The sequence below is a fragment of the Mandrillus leucophaeus genome, unplaced genomic scaffold, assembly GCF_000951045.1.
Source record: "Mandrillus leucophaeus isolate KB7577 unplaced genomic scaffold, Mleu.le_1.0 Scaffold768, whole genome shotgun sequence".
Classification (NCBI taxonomy): domain Eukaryota; kingdom Metazoa; phylum Chordata; class Mammalia; order Primates; family Cercopithecidae; genus Mandrillus; species Mandrillus leucophaeus.
This window is the reverse complement of record NW_012108341.1, coordinates 545,185-558,991: the sequence shown is the minus strand read 5'-3', so window position 1 is coordinate 558,991 and position 13,807 is coordinate 545,185. Positions and strand designations below refer to the sequence as shown.

General features: G+C 37.8%; 1 protein-coding gene across 1 annotated transcript in view; it reads right to left on the bottom strand.

Moving 5' to 3' along the window:
• Positions 1-3,588: 3,588 nt before the first annotated feature.
• Positions 3,589-13,807, bottom strand: part of SLC5A8 (solute carrier family 5 (sodium/monocarboxylate cotransporter), member 8) — a 64,693-nt gene continuing 54,474 nt past the window's right edge. The window contains exons 13-16 of the mRNA XM_011966633.1: positions 12,331-12,434; positions 8,605-8,684; positions 7,435-7,843; positions 3,589-3,598 (exon numbers count right to left, since the gene is read on the bottom strand). Of these exons, the coding sequence (XP_011822023.1) occupies positions 7,718-7,843; positions 8,605-8,684; positions 12,331-12,434 (310 nt within the window). The 3' untranslated portion in view covers positions 3,589-3,598; positions 7,435-7,717. The remainder of the gene's footprint in view (positions 3,599-7,434; positions 7,844-8,604; positions 8,685-12,330; positions 12,435-13,807) is intronic.

Here is a 13,807-nt window from a genome sequence, read left to right as displayed (position 1 = left end):
TCTCATGACCAAAAGCAAGTATTCCAATTTGTGTTGAGTGCCTTCCATGTTCTACATCTACTAGAGAAATTACTGAACAGAACCAGCAAAAATCCTGACCTCTTGGAGTGTTTGTTTTATTGGGGAATGACATACAACAAACAAGTAAAATATAGTGTGTTCACTAATAATAGAGACAGGAGAGAAAGCAAGCAAGGGGGATAGGTGTGTGGAGGAAGGAAGTTGCAATTTTAAATAGAGATCAGAGAATACCTCACCTAGAAGATGACATCGGAATAAAGACCTGTAGGAGCTGAAAGGGTGAGCCAAATGGATATTGAGTAGGATGTTGTAAGCAATGCACATGACCATGAGGTAGAGGTAGGAACATGTTTTTAGGGAATGGCAAGGCCTGGCATGGAGTAATAGAGGTAAAAGAGATCATGGGAGGAAGGGGTTGGAAGGCATAGATCATGCATATTCTTTAAGCAGGCGGATGCCAAAGAGAAATGGAAGTAGAAAGGAATAAGATATACATGTCTGATTCCTCTCTCAGACTTACTGATCACAAAAAGTCACTTCCCGTTTACATAGGGAAAGTAGGCAGGAAAGGGGCAGAGAGAGAGATATAGAAAGTTACTCTAACGGACAGTTCATCCACCCAGATGGAAACATCAGGAATAGAGACTATGTGCCACCTAAGAGATACCTGTGTACATTCATACATGTACAGTACATCAAAATGACTAGAGCTAGAGGTAAGTATAGGTCATGATCCCTCATGGAATGTGTCAAGAGTTAGAGAAGTGATAGGTAAGCTGGGTTCTAACAACTGAGCAGTGTTTTTCAAACAAAGATCTGAGAAGTAGACAGAGGATGGGTAGCCTAGACAAAGAAGATAGCATGTAAAATAACAAGAAAGCAAGAAAGTGGGTGGTATATTTAGCACATATGGGAAGCTCGATGTGACAAGCCTACGTAACATGTGAAGGAGGATACCAATAAATACTTCTGAGAAGCCCATCAGGCTAAGGGACGGGGCTTTTATTCTGTAGTCATAGAGATCTTCAAGCAGAGGAGTGAATCATCAGATTTGGTTTCCAAAGAGACAACTGTGGACTGAAACAGTAGTTTTCAAAGTGTGACTCCCAGACCAGAAGCACCATCATCCTCAGGAAAATTTTGAGCAAGATAAATTCTTTTTTATTTATTTATTTATTTATTTTTATTATTATACTTTAAGTTCTAGGGTACATGTGGATAACATGCAGGTTTGTTACATATGTATACTTGTGCCATGTTGGCATGCTGCACCCATCAACTCATCATTTACATCAGGTATAACTCCCAGTGCAATCCCTCCCCACTCCCCCCTCCCCATGATAGGCCCCGGTGTATGATGTTCCCCTTCCCGAGTCCAAGTGATCTCATTGTTCAGTTCCCCCCTATGAGTGAGAACATGCGGTGTTTGGTTTTCTGTTCTTGTGATAGTTTGCTGAGAATGATGGTTTCCAGCTGCATCCATGTCCCTACAAAGGACACAAACTCATCCTTTTTTACGGCTGCATAGTATTTCATGGTATATATGTGCCACATTTTCTTAATCCAGTCTGTCACTGATGGACATTTGGGTTGATTCCAAGTCTTTGCTATTGTGAATAGTGCCGCAATAAACATACGTGTGCATGTGTCTTTATAGCAGCATGATTTATAATCCTTTGGGTATATACCCAGTAATGAGATGGCTGGGTCATACGGTACTTCTAGATCTAGATCCTTGAGGAATCGCCATACTGTTTTCCATAACCATTCACATTGCTTCAAAGAGAATGAAATACCTAGGAATCCAACTTACTAGGGATCTAAAGGACCTCTTCAAGGAGAACTACAAACCACTGCTCAGTGAAATAAAAGAGGACACAAACAAATGGAAGAACATACCATGCTCATGGATAGGAAGAATCAATATCGTGAAAATGGCCATACTGCCCAAGGTAATTTATAGATTCAATGCCATCCCCATCAAGCTACCAATGACTTTCTTCACAGAATTGGAAAAAACTGCTTTAAAGTTCATATGGAACCAAAAAAGAGCCTACATTGCCAAGACAATCCTAAGCCAAAAGAACAAAGCTGGAGGCATCACGCTACCTGACTTCAAACTATACTACAAGGCTACAGTAACCAAAACAGCATGGTACTGGTACCAAAACAGAGATATAGACCAATGGAACAGAACAGAGTCCTCAGAAATAATACCACACATCTACAGCCATCTGATCTTTGACAAACCTCAGAAAAACAAGAAATGGGGAAAGGATTCCCTATTTAATAAATGGTGCTGGGAAAATTGGCTAGCCATCAGTAGAAAGCTGAAACTGGATCCTTTCCTTACTCCTTATATGAAAATTAATTCAAGATGGATTAGAGACTTAAATGTTAGACTTAATATCATAAAAACCCTAGAAGAAAACCTAGGTAATACCATTCAGGACATAGGCATGGACAAGGACTTCATGTCCAAAACACCAAAAGCAATGGCAACAAAAGCCAAAATTGACAAATGGGATCTAATTAAACTAAAGAGCTTCTGCACAGCAAAAGAAACTACCATCAGAGTGAACAGGCAACCTACAGAATGGGAGAAAATTTTTGCAATCTATTCATCTGACAAAGGGCTACTATCCAGAACCTACAAAGAACTCAAACAAATTTACAAGAAAAAAACAAACAACTCCATCGAAAAGTGGGCAAAGGATATGAACAGACATTTCTCAAAAGAGGACATTCATACAGCCAACAGACACATGAAAAAATGCTCATCATCACTGGCCATCAGAGAAATGCAAATCAAAACCACAATGAGATACCATCTCACACCAGTTAGAATGGCAATCATTAAAAAGTCAGGAAACAACAGGTGCTGGAGAGGATGTGGAGAAATAGGAACACTTTTACACTGTTGGTGGGATTGTAAACTAGTTCAACCATTATGGAAAACAGTATGGTGAGCAAGGTAAATTCTTAGGACCCAGCTGAGAGCTGTTAAATCAGACACTCTGGGGTGAAGCCCAGAAATCTGTGTTTTAACCAGCCCCTCCAGGTGCTTCTGATGAACACTGAAGTTTGAGAAGCTCTAGAATAGAATGAGCAAAGCCCAGTGACAGACCAGATCCTAATACAGAAGAGAATAAAGGTCTGGCTTTGGAAAGTTGAGGAGAGCAGAAATGGAGAGAATCCTGAAACCTTGACGCACACGTGTGAGTGGGTAAGGGGTAAAAGAAGCCTTTTTCAATGAAGAAGGGAATAACAAATATGTGATTGCAAAATGGGAATGAGTAACAAAGCTGACAACTTCAAAATATTCTTTCTTTCATGAATTTAAATGATAGAGACCTGATTTGACCTTCAAAGTGAAAGGTTATGCCAAATTTCCTGTATATGGAAAATCTGCATTTTGCCTAACCAAGACTTGAATAGGTAGGAAGTAAGTAGGTGCTTTAAATGAGATGACCAAAGGCAGAACAGACAAGTGGAAACTTCAGGCTAGGTGAAACGCTGGCAACTGCTTCTTTGATATGTGGCTCCAAATTGGGTGATTGGGTATAAACATGTTCATCTTTGGCACCTAAGTTCTCTAGCTTAGTTGTCCACTTAATTTTATACCCCACAAGCAAAACTACAGCTTTGAGATATAAAATAGAATTTTAAAACTTCAAATTGATATTTTTTCAAGACAAAGAAAAAACACTCAGGTTAAGAACTTCTGTTTCTATTTTAAAGTCCTGATATTATCAACAATTAACTTGGACTAACTTTTAAAAGATTAAATTACCCCAATTAAAAATCGGATTGGAACAACTATTGGGTATCTGCCTAAAGGAAAAGAAGTCAATATGTCAAAAAGACACCTGTTCACACAGGTTTGTCGCAGCACAATTCATAATTGCAAAGATATGGAATCAACCTAAATGCCTATCAACCAATGAGTGGATAAAAAATGTGATACACACACACACACACACACACACACACACACACACACACACCATGGAGTACTACTCAGGCATAAAAAAGAATGAAATAATGTATTTTGCAGCAACTTAGATGGAACTGGAGGCTATTAGTCTAAGTGACATAAGTCAGGAATGAAAAAGCAAATATCACATGTACCTTTTTTTTTTGAGATGGAATCTCGCTCTGTTGCCCAGGCTGGAGTGCAGTGGTATGATCTCAGCTCACCACAACCCCCACCTCCCAGGTTCAAACGATTCTCCTGCCTCAGCCTCCCAAATAGCTGGGACTGCAGGTGTGCACCATCATACCCAGCTAATTTTTGTATTTTTAGTAGAGACGGGGTTTCACTATGTTGGCTGCGCTGGTCTTGAACTCCTGACCTCATGATCCACCTACCTCTGCCTCCCAAATTATATTTTTCTTTAAAGTTTACATTCCCTCTATCTGAATAATCCTGCTGACTCCTAAATATATTTTAACATTTCCATGACACATATTTTTAAGAGAAGGTACTATCTCTACATCATGATATTGCAAATTAACAGCTCTATTTTTTAAAAAACTGGGAAACGACTTTTGTCTCAAACTTTGATTCCCAATCATACTAAAATATTAAATAACACTATTTGAGTTAGTAAAGTGCTATTTTGCCAAAGAGCTCAACCTGATCTTTTCTACTGACATTGTTTCTGTGAGGTAGGTAGGAACTTAGTGCTATGTACCACTGTTAGAGGAGATTAGGGGTCAATTCAAGGGTATACAACTTGTCAACAGTAAAACAGACATTGACAGACAACTTCTGTGGCTTTTCCCGCACTGGTGTTTTTATCATTCAAAATAACTAAGAGTAGCAGATTATGTGATTTATGTGACAATGGATTAACATTTTACTCTTATTTGGTTTTATTCAAAAATTTAGAAATTAAGATAAATTATTTTTAGTTAATAATATTACATTGCTTTCTTAAGAATTCTATCTGGCATTCTCATATGTTTATAAAACTAAAATATTGATAGTTCTAAATGTCACAAAAATATACTTTGTCTAAAGGAAAATGAACAAGAACAGAAACATCATGTTTCTCATTAAGAACACATGGTGTAACTCCCCGGCAATCAGGTAAGACAAAAAGTTAAGTGACCTGAATTTGATTTCCAAAACTGAAGCACTTTCCACACATGTGCATTTAGAATTATTAAACAAATAACCATAGTTCAAAACACATTCATGTAAAACAAACAATATATCTTTCTACTTATTAAAACATTGTAGAAAGACTCCCAAAAATTTGGTATTTGCTTACAAATATAGTGATTTAAAAATAACATATATCCACATAAGAAATATATGAATATATAATTTATTTTTCTTATTTAATTTTATTTATTTATTTATTTTGAGACAGGGCTCCATCACCCAGGCTGGAGTACAGTCACATAATCACAGCTCACTGCAGCCTCGACCTCCTGGCTCGAGCAATCTTCCCACCTCAGCCTCCTCAGTAGCTGGGACTACAGACACACACCACCGTGCCCGGCTAATTCTTGTATTTTTTGTAGAGATGGAGTTTCATCACATTGCCCAGGTTTATGTAGTCAATTTAAATGTTATATAAATCTCTCTCTCTTTTTTTTTTTTTCAGACACAAGATTTCACTCTGTTACCCAGGCTGGAGTGCAGTGGTGTAATCATAGCTCACTGCAGCCTCGAAATCCTGGGCTCAAGCTATCCTCCCACCTCAGCTTCCCTAGTAACTGGGACTACAAGTATGTGGCAACATGACTAGCTAAGATTGATTGATTGATTGATTGATTGATTGATTTCTAGAGATGAGGTCTAACTATGTTCCCAGGATGGACTTAAACTCCTGGCCTCAAGTAATCTTCCTGCCTCAGCCTCCCAAATGTTGGGATTACAAGCATGAGCCACCATGCCCAGCCATTTTTTTTTTTTAATTTCTTAACATTGTCAGTTAGCAACCTCTAAATATACAGGGTATGATTACCTAAATAACACGTATCAGAAAATAAGCATAAAATTATTTAATCATAAAAACATTTGTATGTACCTAAATGTTTCTCTTATGTTTCTAAAAAAATTGAAAAGCTTAAAGAAGAACTTTTAAACAGTATCTAATGTGGAAACTGTACAAAAAATAAGTTATTGATGAAATCCTATAACCAAACTCTTAGCTGGGAACATAGCAAAATAAACAGCTAAGCAACTTTGAAACTGCTACTTAAAAATTTTAAAACACGGAACAAAGCATTTTTTGAGTCCAGACATTAAAAAAAAAAAATAGCATTTGCCTATATAATTTAGCTCTTTAACTGGATAAATATACTAACATTTCAAAATTTCTAGGCATATGTATCTTTAAGTTTAATTGATTGCAAATTAGTTGACATTCAAAAGTTCAACTTAATAGCATTAAGTGCAGTCATCTAACTCCATGGAGCTTAACCATTTTGAAGAATATTCTTGGATCATCAAATCCATAAGTACCTACATCAAGTATATGTTAGTACCAAGCTAATGGGAGTTCATAATTTATAGTCTGGGACTTGATAAGCCAGGATTGGGGGTGGCATGATTCACTTGAGTGTCTTGAGACATATCCAAGCCCAGGGCAATAAACGGAAAATTATGAAGACAAGCTCAGGTAGAGTGCACAACAAAACCCAAGCTGATAGATCAGAAACTGGGCATGCAGATAAAAATAAAGACAGTATCAGCAGCCGAAGTCCAGAAACTCTAGAAAACAAGCCAAAAGGCACAAGAATTAATGAACAGCACCAAGAAGACTTTGATCATTGGGTCCATGGTCTTTCGCAGACAGAATGCTTGTTGATTACTACCTTCCTGATCCAGAATCAGTTTGCAGGTTAGTATATGCCCTGGGCTAATGGGGAAATAAAAAGCAAAGATCCAGACAACACAGACCTGTTACTTCATTGCTCCCTAAGAATGGTGTATGTGGTAGGAGGGTAAAAAGCTCTTTTCTTTTTTTTTTTTTTTTTTTTTTTTCCTGAGACGGAGTCTCGCTCTGTCACCCAGGCTGGAGTGCAGTGGCCGGATCTCAGCTCACTGCAAGCTCTGCCTCCTGGGTTTACGCCATTCTCCTGCCTCAGCCTCCCCAGTAGCTGGGACTACAGGTGCCAGTCACCTCGCCTGGCTAGATTTTTGTATTTTTTAGTAGAGACGGGGTTTCACCGTGTTAGCCAGGATGGTCTCGAACTCCTGACCTCGTGATCCACCCGACTCGGCCTCCCAAAGTGCTGGGATTACAGGCTTGAGCCACCGCGCCCGGCCAAAAAGCTCTTTTCAAGATGAATTATGATTTCGGCAATCTTCCAAACTTATATGCTAGCACCAAGGCATGGAAAATATTTTCAATAATACCCAAATTTAAGAATATACTGTTGACAATCAAATACATGTGCATAGCCTTTCAGCGTCTATGTAGTTATAATTTTCACAATTACAGCTTCATTGAAATAAAGGAAAGAGAGGGAAATGTCAATGCCAAAATTCTAAACTCCAGAGTAACATCAATTAATGATGTAGTAAGTGAAGATAGTCCAGACTTTGTTTTAACAAAACCTTATCCCCCAAACACTCATGATACAATACACACACACAAAGAAAACCTGATCCAATTATCTTAGAAAACATATAAAATTGAAACATCATTTAAGGGCATCTAATATCAGAGCTGCTTCACAAACGAGTCCCATTGCTCTTGCCACTCTGATCTGAGAAGTTCAATTCAATGTGGTTGAAAGCAGGATTATCAGTTCCACCATCTTCCACTGGATGCGACTTATAGTTTAAAACATGCTTCTTCTAAAAGAAAATGTTAACATGGTGATTAGGGGAAAAAAATAAGCTCTTCATTCATGTAATTCTAAAAAATTGTTCCTACTATTTTGATTTCTCTACATCAGCTTTCTAATCTACTGAGAGAGAGAAATATAGAACGGGTATACTTCCTCAGAGGGTAGATACTCAACAGATACAGGTTATCAGAAGATAGATATAAAATGGCCCATCAGACAATAGATAAACAACAGATTTACGTTATCAGAGGATAGACAGATATACAGAGAGATATAACAGATACAGGTTATCAGCGGATAGACAGATATAGAGAGATATACAACAGACACAGGTTATCAGAGGATAGATAGATATTTGGAGAGATACAATAGATACAGATTATCAGAGGATAGACAGATTTAGAGAAATATACAACAGGTATAGCTCATCAGAGAATAGAGGGATATACAACAGTTATAGGTTATCAGAGGATAGAGAGATATACAACAGATGCAGATCATCAAAGGAAAGAGGATATATAACAGATATAGCTCATCGGAGGGTAGACAGATAAACAATAGCTATAGTGTATCAGAGGATATGGAGCTATAAAACAGATATAGATCACCATAGGATAGAGAGCTGTCCAACATATATAGATCAGATTATATAGGGTCTATACCTTTCTTGTCCATCACTTTTCAAGAAAGAGGCTGAGGACTAACTAGTGTTCTATCCAGGTAATAAAGCCCAGTTTCCTAACTCATGGTAAATGAAAGCCAACTCACTTTCTTAAAAATATCAAAATTGGATAAAAAGTCCTCTTTGGTTAGTATATATCTGGGGTCTAAGTTCTGTTTTCTTCCTCCTGGAAAAAAAAAAAAAAGTACATGACTTACGTTGTTAAAAAGGACACCAGTAACTACACAGAGACATTCCATTATACAGGCATTTAACTTGTACACATTCAACTCCATACATTCATAAAACACAAAGAGAAAGGGAAACTTAAAAACGCTGATCACTTAGCCCACAACTCCCCTTCCCTTAGTCAGCCCTGGGTCTTGAAAGCCTCTCACTATAATAAATATGAGTCTTGTCATATATATATATATAAAAAATACATATATATAAAATATATATGTAAAAAATACATATATATAAAATATATATATATATATCTCACATATATGTATGTGAGATAGAGCAAAAAATGCAAGCCAATTGCTTCATCTGGTACTCAACTAGAGAAACAGTCATCTGGCCCAATGCTGGTAGGGAAACTGGTTTAAAAGCACCCTCCATGCCATCAGTAAAATATCAAACCATCTGCCTCTGCTTCAGACAGTGGAGCTGCTTTTCCCCCACTTTCGTGGCTACAAATATACATGTCTATGAAGAAATGCAGGAAAGTCTGAACTGCTGAATAAATTATTTAAATGAAAATCAGTATGCTGACTGATGTTTGATCCAAATCCTCTTCCTTAAGGTTTTCTTTAAAAAAAAAAAAAACACTATTCTGCTTTGGTATTTTTTGTGGATCAAAGAGGATGCTTTTAAAAATTGTGTACCTCAAAGAGTGGTCCTCAAACTACCCTGACTCAAATCACTCAGAGAATGTACATAAAATGCAGATTCCCAGACTCTAGCCTGGACTGACCAAATTAGGACCTCTGCGGATAGGACCCCTGAAGCCTAATTTTTATAAAATTTCCAAGGGGATCCTTACGCCCTCTAAAGTTTAAGAACCACTACTTTAGTACAAATACTAGACTTTTAATTATGGGAACCTTTGCTGTTCTGGAGATAGAATCAATTTTAAATAAGTTCATGCAATGTTATTGAGTACCTGCTGTGTGCTGGAGATGCTGCTAGGTGCTAGAGAAACAGAGAAACAAAACAATCACTGTGCCCACAACTTGTGATCTCACTTAGGAAACGATTTGCCCCCGTTTTCCTGATGAAAACATAGCCTTCTGCATAGTAAAAATCAGGGGAGTGCTGAAACGCCAACCAAGTCTGCAAGGCCTGCACTCTTACGGGAGTTTTAGTATACTACAATAGGTTTTAAAATCTGTTTCCCAAGGAACATCAAAATCGTGTGCTTCTCGACAGTTTTCAAGGTACTCATTGTTTCTGTGAAGTAGGAATAAGTTATTTGTGAAGTTAATGAAGTTGAAGTGTCTTTTATTACTGGACCCCAGTCACTGAGGTAGAGCATTACTTTTTGAAACAAAAGATATAGCTGTATATGGTTTTTCAGAATCAAAGCATTTAAAAGAAAAAAAAGGAGTACTCAAAGGAGGTACTCTGATACTCCACTTTCTTTTAAAAACTGAGCTAAATAAGGACCAAAGGGCAAATAGTACAGAGAGACTGGTTAGGTGTATTCCAGATCTGAAAAACGGAATGACTTCTGGGAAAAGATGAAAATCTGTCTTAAGACCGGGCATGGTGGCTCATGCCTGTAATCCCAACAATTTGGGAGACCGAGGTGGTTGGATCACCTGAGGTCAGGAGTTCGAGACCAGCCTGGTCAATATGGTGAAACTCCATCTCTACTAAAAATACAAAAATTAGCCGGGCATGGTGGTGCGCGCCTGTAATCCCAGCTACTCGGGAAGCTGAGGCCAGAGAATCCCTTGAACACAGGAGGCAGAGTTTCCAGTGAGCCGAGATCGCACCACTGCACTCCAGGCTGGGCAAAAGAGTGAGACTCCATCTCAACAATAACAACAAAAAAATCTGTCTTAAAATATATCAAACTGGACCAAAAAAATTAATAAACCTACCGTGCTGGGAATTTTATTTTTGAGAAAGAGCACAGTCGTTTTGGAAAAGAAAGAGAATATTTTCCAACAACTGTTTGATAAATAATGGATAGCAACAAATTTTATAATTATAAATACAAGTGTCACAAAAGTTTGAGAGACAGTGCTATCCAGTACCAAAAAAACATAAAATGATAGCAGGATTCTGTAAAGTGGCACAGTCCTGGCAACTTTGTAGCATGGAGCAAACAAAGACATGAGACATCCTTGAACACAGTGTACGATTTCTGACTAGTTGTAACACATGTTGAAGGAGGCAGTGCACCCTTCCCCTGGCATGGCTGCTATGGATGCATATGTGTGAGGGGATGTAGGGAGTCAGGGAGCCCAGCACATTTCACCAACTCCACACTACCCCGGCCCCAGCACTGTGATCTCTCACCTGGGTTACTGCAATAGCCTCTTCCCTGCCCTCGTTCCCCTACAGACTATTCTCAAAACTGGATCAGAGCACTCCTTTGAGAATTATTGGAAAAGTAAGTGAAAAAATATCCCACATAGTAGACCTAAAAGACACAGAGATGAAAAATAAGAGAAGAAAAAAACGAGAAAATTAGAGGAACTGTCCATGATTCTGATTCAAATGTTTGACTAATAGGAGTTCCCAGAGAGAGAACACAGAAAATTATTTTTTTAAAAAATAAAAATAAAAAGGACGAAAAGAAAAGAAAAAAGAAAATGTCCAGAACTGAAGGACATGGATCTTCAGATTGAACGAGCCTTACTGAAGGCCTAGGCCAAGGCAGTCATTGTGAAAATGGGACACACGCAAAGTGTCAGCTGGTAGCATGGCACTGTCACAACAGCAACATAGCAAGCTAGAAAAAAATTCAGACATCCTCTCAGAAAAAAGAAAAGTTCTTTTCAATCCTGGGAATTTCTACTCAAACAATCAATCAAGCATAAGATAGATTAAATAATTTTTTTCAGACCCAAAACCTCTTCTTTTGTCTACTCATTCTTGAGAATATGCTACAGGATGTGTTCCATTCAATTAAGGGAGTAAATGAGAATGAGAAGTAATGAATATAGGCAGTAGAAAACCCAACACAGGAACAGGGCCCAAGAGAATTCACAGAATAAGGACAAAATGGAGTTCCAAGATAACAGTTCTATAGCAATCCCAGAGAGCAATTTATATACTATGTGTATCAAATTGATTTTTTAAAAATAAACATACTTTTTTAAAAAACGATAAACATCTGAAAAAAAAGCCTCCACACTATGTTTAGATATAACCTGTCTATGCTTCCTTATAGTTTACAAAGAATGAATACGGGACAATGTAAAGATCATAGCATATTGGGTTATTGTAAAAATATGTGTAAAATCCCTAACATTGAAGTTTTTTTCAAGCATCTTATTTTTGTCTTACAGCAACTTGTGAGATGGGCAGGTCAATTATTATTGTCCTCATTTTACACATAAGAAAGCTGAGGCTCAGTGTAGCTATGTGACTTGCCCAAGTTCATGCAGGCCCTAAAGGGCAGAACCAAGATTCAAATAGAAATGAGTCTTCTGCTTTCTAGTCTAAGCCTTCAGATTTCCCATGAGTAAAACAGAAGAAATAATTAAACTAGCTGTCAATAGGATCACAGTACAATAACATAAAAAGCTATAAAACAGATACAGTAAAAACTGATATAGAGGTAAATACAACAATACTAATGTTTAGATAGTTACCTGTTGGTAAACTGACAAGTATCCCCACTAATAATGTTACCAAAGTTCCAACAGTGCTGAAGTACAGATATGATAAAGAATACCAGCTATCCATCAGTGGAGTCCTAAGAGAGCAAAAGCACAACTGTAAGATTTCATGTAATGCCACTAGCAACTACCAGTATATACCAGTGATTCTCATGGCAAGGTCAAAATATAATATTCAATAATGTTTTTAATGTCATAACCTGCTGTCCTAATTTTATCTTATCGGATCAGGAATTGAAAGTGAAATTTCACTTTGACTATATACTAAAATACTTGAAGGCCATGTTTATTCATTCAATTCTGCATGATGTCCCAGGCACTGCTCTTGTGATTGGACAGTCAGCCATAAATAAGGCAGATAAACCATTTGACCCAGCAATCCCATTACTGGATATATAGCCAAAGGAAAATAAATGGTTCTACCAAAAAGCCACATGCACTTATATGTTCATCACATCACTATTCACAATAGCAAAGACATGGAATCAGCCTAGATGCCCATCAATGGTGGACTGGACAAAGAAAATGTGGTACATTTCAACTTTGGTGAATCTGACAATTATGTGTCTTGGAGTTGCTCTTCTTGAGGACTATCTTTGTGACATTCTCTGTATTTCCTGAATTTGAATGTTGGCCTGCCTTGCTAGGTTGGGGAAGTTCTGGATAATATTCTGCAAAGTGTTTTCCAACTTGGTTCCATTCTCCCTGTCACTTTCAGGTACATCAATCAGATGTAGATTTGGTCTTTTCACATAGTCCTATATTTCTTAGAGGCTTTGCTCATTTCTTTTTACTCTTTTTTTTCTCTAAACTTCTCTTCTCACTTCATTTCATTCATTTGATCTTCAGTCACTGAAACCCTTTCTTGCAGTTGATCGAATCGGTTAGCAAAGCTTGTGCATTTGTCACATAGTTCTCGTGCCATGGTTTTCAGCTCTATCAGGTCATTTAAGGACTTCTCTTCATTGGTTATTCTAGTTAGCCATTCATCTAATCTTTTTTCAAGGTTTGTAGCTTCTTTGCGATGGGTTCGAACTTCTCCCTTTAGTGCGGAGAAGTTTGATCATCTGAAGCCTTCTCTCAACTCGTCAAAGTCATTCTCCGTCCAGCTTTGTTTGTTAACAAGGATACCCAGGAATTGAACTCACCTCTGCACCAAGCAGACCCAATAGACATCTACAGAACTCTCCACCCCAAATCAACAGAATATACATACTTCTCAGCACCACATTGCACTTATTCCAAAATTGACCACATAGTTGGAAGTAAAGAACTCCGCAGCAAATGTAAAAGAACAGAAATTATAACAAACTGTCTCTCAGACCACAGTGCAATCAAACTAGAACTTAGGATTAAGAAATTCACTCATTGTAATCCCAGCACTTTGGGAGGCCAAGACGGGCAGATCACGAGGTCAAGAGATTGAGCCCATCCTGGCTAACATGGTGAA